Below are 17,483 nucleotides of genomic sequence, written 5' to 3' on the forward strand. Positions count from 1 at the left end.
CCGTGTAACAATTGAAATAGGGATACACAGTCGTGTCTCAGCCCGTGTTCGTGCCTGTGTAACTTTCGAAGTTGGGTCACACAGCCAAGCCACACACCCGTGTGACAGGCCATGTAACTCTTGAAATGGCCATACACGCCCTTGTGCAAGGTCGTGTAATAGCCTGACTTGCAAACCTTAAAACCTATAGGGGACACACGGGCATGTTGCATAGCCATGTGTCACACACGGGCATGTCGCATAGCCGTGTGTGTGTCACATGCTCGTGTCTCAGGCCGTGTGGGCATGAAATTGACCAAAATCAAGCCATATCCAACACCAACTTGAGCAACCACCTAAAAGCATTTTAGCGCATATGATCAAGCCATTATAACATGATTAAAACCAACATGAGATTAATAATTCAATGGTTTAAAATCATCCAACCAATATGCCATGTAAAGCACCTCAAAAGCAAACATACATAACATGCATATACTTGATCACATTTCTACCATCAAACATCACTTAACTTTTACTAAATCATACCTCAAACATAACCATTCGCTCTTCACAAAACTTACCATTTGAGTCATATCATTCATGCATCATAACTTAGCCTTATTAACATATATCAACAAGGCATCATAAGTACCAAAAGTACATCAACCAAAAAAACATATACATGCCAAACTTATCAGCTAACATTCAAACACATGTCCACCTATACATGTCATTATAAGCTCGGCCAAAACATAAAAAATACCAATATAATCGCTGGATAGTGTGATAGATATCTGTCGAACTTCCAATCTGATCGAGCTTCTCATTATCTATAAAACATGGGAAACAAAACTACGTAAGCACATAATGCTTAGTAAGTTTGTAAAACATGAACATAACTTACCATTTCAATGCATAACATTAAAATTAAGCATGATACAATCAAACCATAAGCTTGGAACAAGCCTAAGAATCATCAACAACTCATGTTAGTGCATCAACTCATAATTCACTTGAATTAACATAAGGTAAGTCATTATACATGAACAACTTCATTTGAAATCATCATTTCATTAACATAGGTATACTTTCTTTGAACATTTCCTTTTCATTTGTTTTCATAGATTCATGACATAGTTCGTTTGAACACTTACCATTCCTTTCCTTTTCATGCCCATAACCTTTCATTTTCCTTTACATCGTTGCTCACACGAGCTGTGAAATGGGTCTGCTTACACAAGCTGTAGGTCAGAATGTAAGCTACACGATGTTGCTCACACAAACTGTAGATTATCCACAAAAAATGTAGGACCTCAGCCATCAGTAAGACATTCAAGACCAGCGCCCGAAACATGGAAACCCCAATGACATGTCATTTGTATCCTACACATTCCTAAAGTTCAAACGGGGCTCGATAATCATTGTGACATCAATGGATATACATCATTAGTTACATGGAAAATATCATATTATCATATAGATCAATATAACATTAAAACATTCTTTAATCTTACGAACTTACCACGATGAAAAAGAAGTAGAAACGAGATCAACTAATCTGAAGCTTTAGCTTTTCCTCGATCTAGATCCGTAAAAGGTCTATCTTGATCTAAATAGGAAAATTTAACCCATTTAATAGTTATACTATTCAATTCAGTCCATATTTCATTTTTACAAAATTACAATTTTGCCAAAATTTAACCTTTTTGCAATTTAGTCCTTAAACTCATAAATTGAAATCTAAGCAATTTCATCCTCATTTCATGTTAGTCAAATCCACTAGGGACATTCACCAACTCATACAAATCACCATTTCATGAGTTTAACATGGAAATTTACTACTTTTACAAATAATTCCCTAAACAACAATTTCATCAAAAATCCCTTTACAAAACTTGTTTATTTATCAACAATGACTCATAATCTTTCATTAAACTTCAAGAATCATGTAGGAAAGTTCATGGAAAAACCCTAAACCTTTAACAATTTTACAAATTGACCCTCGGGGTAGTTAGATTAAGCTACAACGACTTCAAAAACATAAAAATCATTAAAAATAGGATCAAAAATTACTCACATGCAATGGATGAACTAGTCAAACCTTAAAGCACTCTTCAATGGTATTTTCTTAACGTATTTTTGATGGAGGGATGGACTTCAAAATGATAGCTTTTGTTTTCTTCATTTTGTTTTATGTTAATTTTACCAATTACAAAATTAACCTTGGTTATAAACCTTAAAATCACTTAATAATATGTCCATAAAAGTCCATAACATTTTGAATGGTCTAATTACCATTTAAGTCACTCACATTTAAGTTTCATAGCTATTTAACACCTTTAGATACTACAACTCCAGTTTTGCTCCTTTTACAATTTAGTCCTTTTCACTTAATTAAACATACAAACATTAAAATTTCTTAACGAAATTTTTATAAGGCCCTACTAACCTCCCATAGACATTAAAATAATAATAAAATAAAAATTTTCTCATCAAATTTGTGGTCCCAAAACCACTGTTCTGATTTCACTAAAAACGAGTTGTTACATTAAGGTTGCTCCACTCAATTTCTCGCTGAAATAAGCGATAGGACATCCTTCTCGCATCAAAAAAACTCCAATACCTATTTTTGAGGCATCACACTCAATTTCAAAGGTTTTAGTAAAATCGGGTAAAGATGATAAAGGAGCATTGGTCAATTTTTCTTTAACCAAATTAAACGCCTTTTCTTGTTCATCACCCCATTTGAACTCCACTTTCTTTCTAACATTCTCAGTCAAAGGTGCAGCTAAGCTACTAAAATATTTCACAAACCTTCAGTAGAAGCTAGCTAAACCATGGAAACTTCTAACATTACTTACACTTGTAAGCCTCGACCAATCTTAGATGGCCCTTAGCTTCTCTTTGTCTACCTCGATTCTTTTAGAGTAACTACAAAAACAAGAAATATAAGCTTATCCGTACATAAGGTACACTTTTTGAAGTTAGAAAATAGTTTTTCCTTTCTTTAAACCTTTAAAACAAGTTTTAGTTGCTTATCTATACTCTTGCTATAGATTAAAATGTCATCAAAATATACAACACAAAGCTTACCAATAAAAGCTTGTAAAACATGGTTCGTCAATCTCATAAAGGTACTTAGTGTATTGGTTAAACCAAACAACATCACTAATCATTCATAGAAACCATGTTTTGTTTTGAAGACAGTTTTCCACTCATCACCTTCTCTCATCCGAATTTGGTGATATTTGCTTTTAAAGATCAATCTTAGTAAAAACACATGAACCATGGAACTCATCTAGTAAGTCATTTAATTTGGGAATTTGATGTTTATACTTTATAGTGATTTTATTGATGGATCATCTATCCACACACATTCTCCATGTTCCATTCTTCTTTGGAACAAGCAACACTGGAACCAAACAAGGACTTAGGCTTTCACACACTTACCCTTTCTCCATGAGCTCTCCGATTTGTCTTTGTAATTCTTTCATTTCCTCTAGATTACTACTATAAGCAGGGCGATTTGGAATCGTAGATCCAGGAATGAAATCAATTTGGCATTCTCCCCTAAGTGTTGGAAACCTATTGGGCACCTAATCTGGGAAGACATTTCAAAATCCTGTAAAAGAGAAACAACATAACTAGGCACTGAATCATTAAGTTTGTTAGTACTAAAACAAGTTTTCTTGTACAAAAGTAAAAGCAAATGCCAATTTACCACCAAGTGATAGAGGGTTGTGCGCGGACCAAGATCGAGTTGCCAAGTCACAGGAAACTCCTACGAAAAACTCTGAACGTTTGGATCTGATACGAAATAGAAAAACTTAATTAGAATCAATTAGATCTAGAAACTAAAAATCCCCAAATCAACAAAGAACAGCCAAGAATCAAAACACTTATGAATAGATGTTATAGGAAGCTAAGAACACGAATTTAAGCCCCAATATTAACTTCCAATCAGCTGAAACTATCAAAGAACACAAAATAGCAACTAAATTAAAAATAGATTGCGAAATCAATGGACACTAGTTCTAGGGATTGGACGGTAAGAAAAGGGGGATTTTTGTGAATCAAAAACGTTTCTTTATGTCCAGGGAAGTGCTGAATCAGATCTTGAAGTTTGGAATGGCTAAAACGAAACAAGAACAATTAATCCCAAATTATTCAACAAAACGGCACAAGCATTAATTAATAAAGAAGAATGAACAGCAAAAGAATAAAGAAAAGTCCTAAGAAGCCTTGAAATCGATAAAGATTTCACAACTCCCTTCAAACAGCTCTAATCTCCCCTCCAATGAAAAACAATGGCAAGAAGAAGGATGAAGATGGCTCCCACAATAAAAAAGATTGTTAAAACTACTTCTAACGAAAACTCGAGAGAAAATTCTTGAAGAACTCAAAGAGAATTTTCACTCAAAGCAAATCTGAAATTTTCAATGTAATTGTAATGTATCTAACAAGGGTGACCGGCCATGCCTATAAATAGGCCTTATAACTATTTCCTAATCTCATTAGGAAAACCTAAAAAAAAACCTAATTAACAAATTTAAGAGATAAATTCGGCCAAGGTATTCTAATGGACTTCTTGGGCCGAATTTTTGCATATAATACTCCTAAAGTTTAAAAATTAAATTAAACAATTAAAATTTTTACAAATTGGGCCACTTTAACAATTTGGCCTGATTTTCAACTAAGTATGGTTTGACTTCTTGGTTGGGCTTGAAATCCTCTTATTGGGCCTTGCCCTCAAGAACTTGGGCTTGTAGTCCATCTCCTACCGAAATTGGCTCGTTGATGCTCGTAACGGAGATCCAATGTGCTTTGGCTGCAAGATTCGGTTTCTTGGACCAAGATTTCCAAGATTTGAAATCTTGATTTTCTTGATTCTTGAAATCGCTCCAAACAGCAAAATTGGGCCAAGATTCGATTTCTTGATTTTCTTGAATACAAGAAAGTGAATCTTGATTTTCTCTTTCTTTCGTGTACGCATCTAAGGCCTTTGTGACTCGTATCATTCTCCCTTCCTCAAAAAGATTCATCCTCAAATCTGAAAAATCAAATGGAGATAAGTCAACCACATTGAAAGTATAACTTGTAGTCCAAACATAAGCATAACAAAACAAGTATAACGCATGCGAATGGATAGATTCAGATTACCATGCAAACAAGCTAATTTACTCGCCAATGCCTCGTCAAATATTCGAAACAAAGATGGACATGTTTTAAGGCATTCAATCATCTCAAATTGTTTCCACAAACCATGAATAAATCGCGAGTAATTAATCAAATGGTAAACGTAATCATCACAAGTAGGTATTTGAAAAGGTTCACACGGTTCACAGAGTTGCACAATCATACCATATAGTATCGACGGTCTATAGATTCACTCATACATGCATTATCAAAAATAAGAATCTTTTTATCAACCATCAAAACAGATAGATCATCACTAAATAAAATAGGACAGTCAAGCACGTTTCGATCTAAGTGTTTTACAAAAATTAAATCATCAACACGATTTTTGTCACTATCCGAGGAGTACAAAAGTGTTTCAAAAGTTTCAAGCATCTTACCTTTATAAGCAGAAGAAGAAGGGTCGATTTTACCATTTCCATTTAATACAAACCTTCGCTCATCGGGGGCATAGTGTAGTCGAAGCTCTGTTGTTGAGTTAACCTTTGTCAAATAGAACTCAAACTTCATGTAAAACCACCTAAACTATTTAAGGCACGGATATAAATTGAAAACAAATTTGGCAAATTTCGTTACCTTATTCACCAAAACAAATTTGCACAAATTCGCGGATTTTACACAAGGCAAATCAAGAGAATAACAACTCACGCTTCCTTTCTTAATGACTTTATCAACCACAATCGAAGAATAACAATTAATCGGATCAAAATGAGGGATCTTTTAAGAATTAAGTCACCAAAAGTTTTATCAATAATTTTCAAATCTGCACGGGACTCGGTTGATAAAATTTCCTTACCTTGCTTACCTTCGGGCTCATGTAGTGTGATTTCATCTTTGCCTATGTTGATCGTATGAAAGCGTCTTTCATCGGAAAGGTATTGAAGTTGGAAGTTATCTTTCATATGTGGCCAATGGAAGTGTTCTATCCCACGCAAATATGGTAAACCTTTAGGGGCCTCACTAAAAACATCCTCATAATCCTGCGAAAAACATTGAAACACACTAGGCAAATTTTCATTAATGTTAGATAGAGATAAATAATTTTTCCTAAACCTCACAAGGATACAAGGCTGTTCATTGAATAGGTCTCTCCGCACATCTTTTTTTGTTGCAATTAATTTTTTTACTCTATTTTTACCACTTGCGGATTCACTCACCTTTGGGCCATTTAAATTTTGACTTTTTTCACTACTAGCCTCTTTTCTCTCTGTCTTTTTTATTTGTCCTTTCTCCCTCACCCCCTCACAAAATTTCATCATTTTTAATTGATCTTTATATACATCACTGGGATTTAAAGGAGCAAGAGTGAGTTTTCGGCCTTTAAACACAAGAGAGTATATATTAAGCTTGCCTTGGTGTGTAACATCACGATCAAATTGCCAAGGCCGTCCAAGGAGCAAGTGTGCCGCATGCATTGGGACCACATCACACCATACCTCATCCTCGTAATTCCCAAGCTTAAAAGTGATCAAGGACTGTTTTGTAACTTTAACTTCTGAGCATTCATTAAGCCACTGAAGGTGATACGGCTTAGGGTGCTCAATACAAGGTAACTTTAAGGAATCCACCAAATAGCTGCTAACTACATTCGAACAACTCCCACTATCAATAATAAGTGAACATAAGTTACCTTTTATAAAACACCTAGAATGGAAAATATTGGTCCTTTGGTTATCACAATCGTCTCCCATTTGGATGTTAAGGGTGCGGCAGACTACCATCTTATTTTTTTTCTCTTTTTTTTTGAAATACCTGTAAAATAAATACTCAACACTCAAAAGAAAAATTAGCAAACCTCACCGTTAGTCACTCAAAAAGAAAAATAAAATTCTTATGAGTTAGAATTCAGTCTTGTGAGTTCTTTAGTAGAGTCTATATCAACCAATTAGAAAGTGTATGAACCAAAACTACCAAAGAATCCTAATTGCCCTAGGATGCCAAAAACTGACGAGACACCAATTGATTTGTGTCGCACCTAGGAAGAATTGTGCACACCTTAAAGTCCTACTAACACAAGAAACAAGAAGGTGTTAGATAGTGTAAAGGGGGAATAAAGGAAAAACTAATGAAAACCTACAGCTAAGAATCAATAAAAATTGTTGAAATCCAAAAACCTGAAAAACTACGGAGTAACTTGACAACTTAGTTTGAGGTGTTCCCGATCTCTAAAAATCACAAAATTAAAACTGGAATGTCCTTAAATATTGAATTTTTGATCTGGAAAGTTTGGGCACCAAACTCAACCCGCTAAATCTTTTTTTAAATTTTTATTGGATTTTGTCTTTTTCAATTTTTTTGACTTTTTCGACTGACTTCTTTTGTGGGAAATATTTTTTAATATTCAATGACAATGCCAAAAATATGTACGTAAAATATAAAATCAATCGGAAAATGTTTACCCACTCGAATGAATTTTTTTCCAAAAAATTTTCTGGGTAAAACTGTTGTTTGTTGTTTAAAAAAAGAGATCAGTTTAGAAATCAACCAAGAACACCCAAAACGCCCAAAATCTGATACCAAATGACAGAGGGTTGCGCGTGGACCAAGATCGAGTTGCCAAGTTACGGGAAACTCCTACGAAAAACTCTAAACGTTTGGATCTTAAATGAAACAGCAAAACTTAATTAGAATCAATTAGATCTGGAAACTAAAAGTCCCCAAATCCATAAAGAACGGCCAAGAATCAAAACACTTATGAATAGATGCTCTTGGAAGCCAAGAACATGAATTTAAGCCCCAAGATTAAATTCCAATCAGCCAAAACTATCAAAGAACACAAAACAGCAACTACATTAAAAACAGATTGCGAAATCAATGGACACTAGTTCCAGGGATTGGACGCTAAGAAAAGGGGGATTTTTGTGAATCAAAAACGTTTCTTTATGTCCAAGGAAGTGCCAAATCAGATCCTGAAGTTTGGAATGGCTGAAACGAAACAAGAACAATTAATCCCAAATTATTCAACAAAACGGCACAAGCAGAATTTAATAAAGAAGAATGAACAACAAAAGAATAAAGAAAAGTCCTAAGAAGCCTTGAAATCGATAAAGATTTCAAAACTCCCTTCAAACGGCTCTAATCTCCCCTCCAATGAAGAACAATGGCAAGAAGAAGGCTGAAGATGGCTCCCACAATCAAAAAGATTGTTAAAAATACTTCTAACAAAAAATCAAGAGAAAATTCTTGAAGAACTCAAAGAGAATTTTCACTCAAAGCAAATCTGAAATTTTCAATGTAATTGTAATGTATCTAACAATGGTGGCCAGCCATGCCTATAAATAGGCCTTATAACTATTTCCTAATCTCATTAGGAAAACTTAAAAAAAAACTAATTAACAAATTTAAGAGGGAAATTCGGCCAAGGCATTCTAATGGGCTGCTTGGACCGAATTTTTACATATAATACTCCTAAAGTCTAAAAATTAAATTAAACAATTAAAATTTTTACAGATTGGGTCACTTTAACAATTTGGCCTGATTTTCAACTAAGTATGGTTTGACTTCTTGGTTGGGCTTGGAATCCTCTTATTGGGCCTTGCCCTCAAGAACTGGGGCTTGTAGTCCATCTCCTACCGAAATTGGCTCATTGATGCTCGTAACGGAGATCCAATGCGCTTTGGCTACAAGATTCGATTTCTTGGACCAAGATTTTCAAGATTTGAAATTTTGATTTTCTTGATTCTTGAAATCGCTCCGAACAGAAAAATTGGGCCAAGATTCGGTTTCTTGATTTTCTTGAAAACAAGAAAGTGAATCTTGATTTTCTCTTTCTTTCGTGTACGCATCTAAGGCCTTTGTGACTCGTATCACCAAGGCTCTTTTGATCTCTCTCCCATTTGCAAAGAAGTTCAATTTTTCCCTCTCTTTTCTTTTATTTCAACAATATTTTTCTTCTCATTTTCATTTTCATTTTCATTTTCTTTTTCCTTTTCCTTTCTTTTCTCTTTCTTTTTCTTTTCTCTCAAACTCTATTATTTTTTTCATTCTCACTCTCTTTCTTTAACCTTGTTTGATCTCCAAATATTTGCTTTGGAGTTAAAGACACCAGAATGATGGTCTTCTTATGGAATTTGGAAGAATAGCGGGTGGAATGACCATCATAAATGGCACATCAATAAAATTGTCATGGCCTTCCCAAGAGGATGTGTCTGGCTTGCATGGGCACCATGTTGCATAGAATCTCATCTATGTATTTTCCAATAGAGAATGTAACCACTACTTGCTTGGTGACCTTAACTTCTCCATAATCGTTCAACCATTGAAGCTTGTATGGTTGATGATGTTTCAACATATGCAAGTTCAATTTCTCCACCATGGTAGTGCTCGCTATGTTGGTATAGCTTCCCCCATCAATGATCAAGCTGCAAACCTAGTTGTTAATGTGACATCGTGTATAGAATAGGTTTTCTTGTTGAAGGTCTTCATCTTTGGCTTGCACACTTAGGGCTTTCCTCATAATAAAAAGGTCTCATGACATGATTTCTTTTTTTACAAAGAAAACAAATTAGTTTACCTCACTTCACTCCCTCACGTGTTTCTCTCAATTTTGACGAAAACACTCACTCTCGTGTTTCACTCAACTTAGGCTTATACATTTTCTTTGTTCTCACTCACACTTGCCTTTACCTCTTGTGGTTTTCTCTTGTAGTTCTTTATCAAACTTTGTTTGAACCCAAACAAGATTTTCTCTTGTAGCAAAAGGAATGGTTTCGCAAACAATTTTGAAAGGAACTAAGGAGTAAAGAAGATTTCAAGATGAGATAACACAGTTGGAGATGAAAAAATTTAGCAAATCAAAAGAATATGTCAATCGAGACTTTTCAACTTTGATTTATATATATAATTGAACCGTTTTTCTTAACTTCGAATTCTTCTTCTTTTCTTTTAACAATGAAAAGTAAAGATCGATAAAACCTAAGCTAAACTCCAAAGCTTTGATATCAAATGATGTGATCCTCTAATCGTGTTGAACCTAAAAAAGAACAACGAAACCCCAACTCGAATTATTGGAGCACCATTTGTTGCACGATCATCTAAAACAAGTTAAAAATAAATAAATAAAAAGGACATTGACCCAATAACTATATCAAGAAACAAACCAAAGGTATACGAAACTTGACCTAATCTCTATAACAAGTTACAAACCAATGGTATAAGAAGGACCTCGACCCATTATCTAGAAAGATAATAATCGAAGGTATAAGGTAGTTCCCACACTCAAGATAGGTAGAAAGTGAGTGATAATACTGGAGGGGGTAAACACTATAAGAAATATTTCTTGATAAGTTCAGATAAAGTTCTCAAAAGAACCAAAGAGATAACTCTTAATGTATTAGCCTTTTACATAAGCCTAAAGCGATGCGATCTCGGCTGTATCATGTTACGATACAATTCGATGGCATCAGAATTGGCCCAAACTCGAGGGTCCTAAGTGCAAAATGAAGTGTTGGACGATTCAACAAGGGATATCTTCAATTTAATTAAGGCTGAATTTGATTTAGCTAGCTAGCCCAGCTACTAAGATTTAGACATTTTAACTATTAGTTTGCATAATTAAGTTCTAGTTTTTCTACAGCTTTAATTAAATGCCTGATGATTTTTTATGACTAAAAACTATTAATTATGTCAATGTTATTCGGCTTTAAATGTGTCCTAAGCATGTTACATATTTAATTCATGTCTTTGTTTGTTTATTAATTATGTTTAGTTTTAGGACAGATTTAATTAGTTAGTAAGTTAAATTCTTAATTGTGTCTAAGTCCTTTACATAATTATTTGTGTGATTAATTTGTCTCGATGATTGCTTTAATCAAATGTTTACTTTGTCTTAGCAGGATTTTAAAGTATTCGGCTGGACAAATTCATGCATAATGTCAATTTAATGAAGCTCATTCAATATAGCACATGAACCTGAATATGCATGAACGTTGGGAGCTGATCATTAGCTGAACATACATGTATCTTCTAGGTCTATCGAAGCTAGTTAATGTGGAAGGATGTATTCGTCTATGCATATACGAAGAGCACTATTCCTTCAGCTAAACATACATGTATCAAGTTGATGCATTGTAGCTAATTAATTAAGGATTCATGCACCCGATTGTGCACGTACCTTGGGTTGCTTGGTGCATTTCCTCAACCAAATTATTCATGAACTCTTGCCAAAGATTATGAGCTGGTCAGCTACATTTTCAAGTGTTCATTCGATTCTTGTTGTTCACACCTACAAAACTAAATGTTCACACTTCAAGACCATTCAGCTACCCACAAGTTCATTCATTAGTAAACTTCCATTTGGTGCACCTACAAACATCAAATCTATTCAGCGAATCAAGCTACATTCAGCTCATCTATCAAGCCATGAATCAAGACCGATCAACACTTCCATTTCACCAAGTACATTGTTTTTAGCTTGACATTTAACTTAGCTTAATTATTTGCCTTTATTGTTTGTCTATTTGGCTGGACATAATTCAACCTAAAAATAAGTTTTCTTTTGTAAACTTTGGATACAACTTTTGACATATAAAATATAAATTTGTGAGTTATTCACTCTCGATTTTCTTTGAGATTCAACATGACTTATCTAGCTAAGCTAATGGCATCAGCCTTGTTTCTTTCATGAACTTATCACTCTTCCGAGTGTGGCGTTCAATCTTGCTAGATAGTGGGTCACGGTCCTATCTAGCTATTCAGATTTTTCATCTTAAAACTTATAAGATTTGGGTCCTTAATTGCTATTAAGGGTTCTTTCTTGTTTTAAGTTCTCTTTTATCCACCTTTTTCCATCAAACTATCTTTATTTTATTTGCTGCCTATTTAAACTATCTTCTTAAATTTACCCTTTTGTTAAACTAAAACGAGAACTACTTAATTTTCGATCGAGCAATCAAATGACTCAATTACATCTTGTAAGCGAGTTCGCATCATAAGGCCTAATGTTTATACTTGGATCAAATCCCACGAGAATGGGAATGGGCAATTCAGCCATTAGTAGGTTACGTGAACCAAACCAATACATAAATCTAGCTAGTATTCAATTAATTGTCGAAGAGTCACATCCATCCTCCATTAGTAGTCTATGCCATATTTTGGGTTGATGGAAAGTCTTTCATGAATGTACATGTTCCCCTCCTTGTCGTTTATTCAATGTACCATGTGTATTTCATTTGAACATTCATACAATGTAATTGTAGATGACGATTCGACCATGCATGCATGTTCCATGTGTGGCCAGCAATGGGGATGTACTTCTCGGATGTTGCAGTGACTTTAGTCCTTGATAGAACCAAAATTGGGAGGAACTTTTTGATACGATCTGCCTCAATGATGAGTCGAGTCGTATTTGTGTTGCCCGATCGTTTACAATGAAGTTTGGAATAGATGGATGGTTAGTTAGTAAAATTGGTGAAATAGGATCAATATGGTTTTTAAACAACAAAGTTCATAAATGGATAAATTGGATGTGTTCGGATATGGTAAAAAATGATGGAAAGTAACGGCTCAAAATACAAGCAAGAACCAACACTAGTAAGTGTCAAACCAACACTTATAAGTATTTGAGAAAGGTTGAAAATTTATTCAAAACCTCGACCCACTATCTAAAAAGATAGGAACCTCGATATAGGGTTTGAACGCCACACTTGCTAAAGTGATAAGTTCAGGATAAAACAACGAATGGTTTGACGCCACTAGCTTTGTAGGTAAGCCAACAAGTCTGTGTACAAAATTAGAGAAAAATATTTCTCACCAAATGAATAGAGTTTTGATTCAAAGATCCCCAAAAAGTTCCATTACAAAGTCTGATTTCACCTATTTATAGTGCTAGAATAGAGTAGCCAAATAGTCACAAGCATTCATCTTAATGTGCTAATTAAAAGCTAAAATAAAGTTCAAGTTTCTTGGCATTCTTGAACCAATTAACTCCATCATTGAATTTCACTTCAATTCAGCTGAATGAAAGTCCTTGAATGCTTGAAATATGACTCTTGAATTGTCCTTTGGCTAGCCAAATAGACACCAGCTCCATAATGGTGTTTTCAATGCTTGATTTATTCTTTTGAAATAGCAAAAACAGCTAGTAGAAGAAAGGGTTGCTGTCAAATTTTAAAGGGTATATAATGCTCTTTAAAACTCCTAAAATGATGTATAAAACCCCCTTTGTAACAGTTTCTTCTTTTGTATTCAAATAGCACTTGAAGAGTCACTTCAAGTAAGTTGTAACAGCCTTGAAATGTAACGGTTGTGAGCTGAAGAAACTCCTGCAATAAAGACATTAAAATGAACTCATTAAGCATATTAAACACTAATTAAACATATCAAGAATAAATACTTAAGTAAATGAACTAAACATATGCATTAATTATTCCAGCAACTAGTTAATTAAAGAAGCAAGAATAAATAAACTTAACTCATGCCTCAATAAATAATTCTAGAAACTAGATTAATTAAGAGCAACACTTAATAAAGTTCAACAAAATAAAAACACTTATTAATTAAACTAAGATGAGTTGAATAAATATCCAGCAACTCATTTATTAAACTAAAGATGAGTTTATTAAAATTTCAGTTCAACTTGCAATAAATTGCAAGTGACGCCTATTGGGTTAATCCTTTCATGACGAATAGATCCGGCTTCTTATTCATCCCAAACTCGATCCACATAGCTTGCCAATGCATCTTTAAATTTCTTAGCTCGTGACCTAGTTATAGGCCCTTGTGGGAACTTAATGGATTCAGTAGAAACATCCCGGGCTGAGGTCGTATCATTCCCCCTCTTGAAGGCGACTTGTCCTCAAGTCAGAACCTGTATCAAAAGGAGACAAATCAGCAACATTAAAACTTGCACTAATGTTATATTCACCCGGTAAGTCAAGTCGATATGAATTTTCATTGATCTGTTCAATAACTTGGGATGGACCATCTCCTCATGGTAATAGCTTAGATTGTCGTTGGGCTGGAAATCATTCTTTCCTCATATGAACCCAGACCCAATCACCTGGTTTAAAAATAACTCGTTTTCTTCCTTTGTTCACTCTTTGAACATAGCTTTCGGTTCGGGCTTCAATGTTAGCTCGCACTTTTTGATGGAGCTCTTTGACGTAGTCGGCCTTTTTCTTGGCATCTGCATGTACAAATTGATCATCAGGCAATGACAATAAATCAAGGTGAGTTAATGGATTAAAGCCATAAACTACTTCAAAAGGAGAAAATTTAGTGGCAGAGTGGATAGAATGATTGTAAGCAAATTCAATGTGAGGTAAACATTCTTCCCACAGATTTAAATTTTTACAGACGATGGCACGCAATAAAGTAGTCAATACTTGATTTACCACCTCCGTTTGTCCATCCGTTTGTGGATAACAAGTACTCGAAAATAACAGCTTCGTTCCAAGCTTTCCCCTTAATGATCTCTAAAAATGGCTCAAAAACTTTGCATCACGATCGAATACAATCATTCTTGGGATTCCATGTAAATGAACAACTTCCCTAAAGAAGAGATTAGCTACATGAACAGTGTCATCAGTCTTGGTACATGCAATAAAGTGGGACATTTTCAAAAATCTATCAACTACTACATATATAGAGGCCTTTCCCGTTTTTGTTCTTGGTAACCCAAGGACAAATTCCATGGATACATCCATCCAAGGGAATTCAGGTATGGGCAGTGACATATACAAACCATGTGGTTGAATTTTGGACTTGGCTCGTTTGCATGTCACACAACGCTCACAAACACGTGCAACATCTCTTCGCATTCTCGGCCAATAAAAATGTTCTTGTAAAGTTGATAGTGTCTTACTTATACCAAAGTACCCCATGAGACCTCCACTATGCGCCTCTTGCGTAAGCAATTCTCGGATCGAGCCTTATGGTATGCATAACTTGCCTTCCTTAAAAAAGAATCCCTCGTACCTATAAAACTTCTCAAAAGATCCATTCTCACAGGCAGCAAAGATATTACCAAAGTCATCATCAGCAACATACAATTCTTTCAAATAAGAAAACCCAAGTAGCTTAGAATCAAGGTAAGACAATAAAGTGTACCTCCTTGATAGGGCATCAGCAACTATATTTTCTTTACCTTTCTTATACTTGATGACATATGGAAAGGATTCAAGATATTCAATCCACTTTGCATGGCACTTGTTTAGCTTATGTTGACCCTTGATATACTTTAAAGCTTCGTGGTCGGAGTGAATCACAAACTCTTTTGACCACAAGTAATGTTGCCACGTCTCAAGGGATCGAATTAAGGCATACATTTCCTTATCATACACGGGGATAATTGAGAATAGCCCCACTTATCTTCTCACTAAAATATGCCACTGATTTTCCATTTTGGGTTAGCACGGCCAAGATTCCTACATCTGAAGCATCACATTCAATTTCAAAGGTTTTAGTAAAATTAGGAAGTGCTAATAAAAGTGTTTGGACAAGACATTGTTTAATTTTATTAAATGAATTTTCTAGCTCATCTGTCTAATAAAATGTTGAATGTTTCTTAATAACACTTATCAATGGTGCAACAATTGTACTAAAATTAGGTACGAAACGTCGATAGAAACTAGCTAGCCCAAGAAAGCTTCGGACTTGGCTAATGCTAGTTGGGCGAGGTCATTCTTTAATCGCTCGAACTTTCTCTTAATCAACTTCCAATCCTTCGGAACTCACTACAAAACCTAAGAACACAATTTTGTTAGTGTAAAATGAACATTTTTTAAAATTTGCATAGAGTACCTCTTGTCGCAACGTTTCTAACACCGCTCGCAAATGTTGAACGTGTTCTTCCAATGACTTGCTGTATATCAAGATATCATCAAAATATACTACACAAAATTTTCCAATATAAGCACGTAACACATGGTTCATTAATCGCATAAAAGTACTAGGAGCACTTGTAAGAGCAAATGGCATTACCAACCATTCGTACAAACCATGTTTGGTCTTGAAGGCAATCTTCCATTCATCACCTTCTCGTATACGGATTTGATGGTAGCCACTCCTAAGATCAATTTTCGTGAATATTTTGGCACCACTCCATTCGTCGAGCATATCATCGAGTCGAGGAATAGGATGTCTATATTTGACGATGATTTTGTTGATAGCACGAAAATCAACACACATTCGCCATGAACTATCCTTTTTAGGCACAAGTAGAACCGGCACCGCGCAAGGATTGAGACTTTCTCAGATGTAACCCTTATCCATAAGTTCAGCAACTTAATTTTGCAACTCCTTGGTTTCTTCTAAGTTGCTTCGATAAGCAGGCTGATTAGGAAGTGCGGCTCTAGGCACTAGGTCAATTTGGTGCTCGATGCCTCGAATAGGAGGCAATCCACTAGGCATTTCATCCAGGAAAACATCCTCGAATTCCTGTAAAAGAGACAACATAGAAGAAGGTAGATCTTCGGGTAACTCATTAGTGTTTAACAAAATTTCTTTGTACATGAGTACAAATACAGGTTGCCTCAAAGTTAATGCTCTCCGAACATCACTCGCTCTTACAAACACACTTATTTTCTCATTTTTTTCTCTATTTTTTTCTTCTCTTGCTTCCTTTTCATGTTCTTTTAAAATTTTACCTCTAGCTCTCTCATTTTTCTTTTCTTTTCCACTTGCACTCTTTTTTTCTTTTTCTTGCATTTGTCCTATAGAAGTTTTGAGTTTGAGTTGGTCCTCGTATACTTGCTTCGGGGCTAATGGTGTAAGTGTCACATTCTTGCCACCATGCTTGAAGGTATACCTATTGGTATAGCCATCATGAACCACTCTCCGGTTGAGCTGCCATAGTCATCCTAGCAGCAAATAGCCCGCATGCATTGGCACCACATCACATAAAACTTCATCAGAATACTTTCCAATTCTGAAAGAAACAAGGACTTGTTTCATGACTTTAAGCTCACCACCATCGTTGAGCCATTGAAGCTTGTACAGGCTCGGATGTTTGGTGGTCGGCAGTCGTAACTTCTCTACCATGAAAGTATTTGCCACATTCATGCAACTTCCACTATCTATCATAATACTACAAATTTTTCCTTAGATTTGGCATCTCGAATGGAAAATATTCTCTTGTTGTTGCTCATTCTCCACTCCTTGAAGGCTTAAACTTCGTTTGACTACAAGCAACTCTTCTTCTAAAGGGTGTTCCAATTCCTCTTCTTCATTGAAATTTAATTCGGCCTCATCTTCCTCTTCAACCTCTGTTTCAATTTCACCATCGGCACGCAATACCATAGTGTTCCGGTTTGGACATTGACTCGCGATATATCCTCTTCCCAAACATTTAAAGCATTTGATTCCTC

At 35.2% G+C, this 17,483-nt stretch overlaps 1 protein-coding gene across 1 annotated transcript; it reads right to left on the reverse strand.

The window, feature by feature from the left end:
• Positions 1-13,943: 13,943 nt before the first annotated feature.
• Positions 13,944-16,305, reverse strand: LOC121217183 (uncharacterized). Its single transcript, XM_041092718.1, has 4 exons — positions 15,919-16,305; positions 15,068-15,272; positions 14,177-14,302; positions 13,944-13,984 (listed from the first exon to the last, which is right to left on the reverse strand). Exons 1-4 carry the CDS (start codon positions 16,303-16,305, stop codon positions 13,944-13,946), a joined length of 759 nt encoding a protein of 252 aa, XP_040948652.1.
• Positions 16,306-17,483: the final 1,178 nt, after the last annotated feature.

Source organism: Gossypium hirsutum, chromosome D05, assembly GCF_007990345.1.
Source record: "Gossypium hirsutum isolate 1008001.06 chromosome D05, Gossypium_hirsutum_v2.1, whole genome shotgun sequence".
NCBI classification, from domain to species: domain Eukaryota; kingdom Viridiplantae; phylum Streptophyta; class Magnoliopsida; order Malvales; family Malvaceae; genus Gossypium; species Gossypium hirsutum.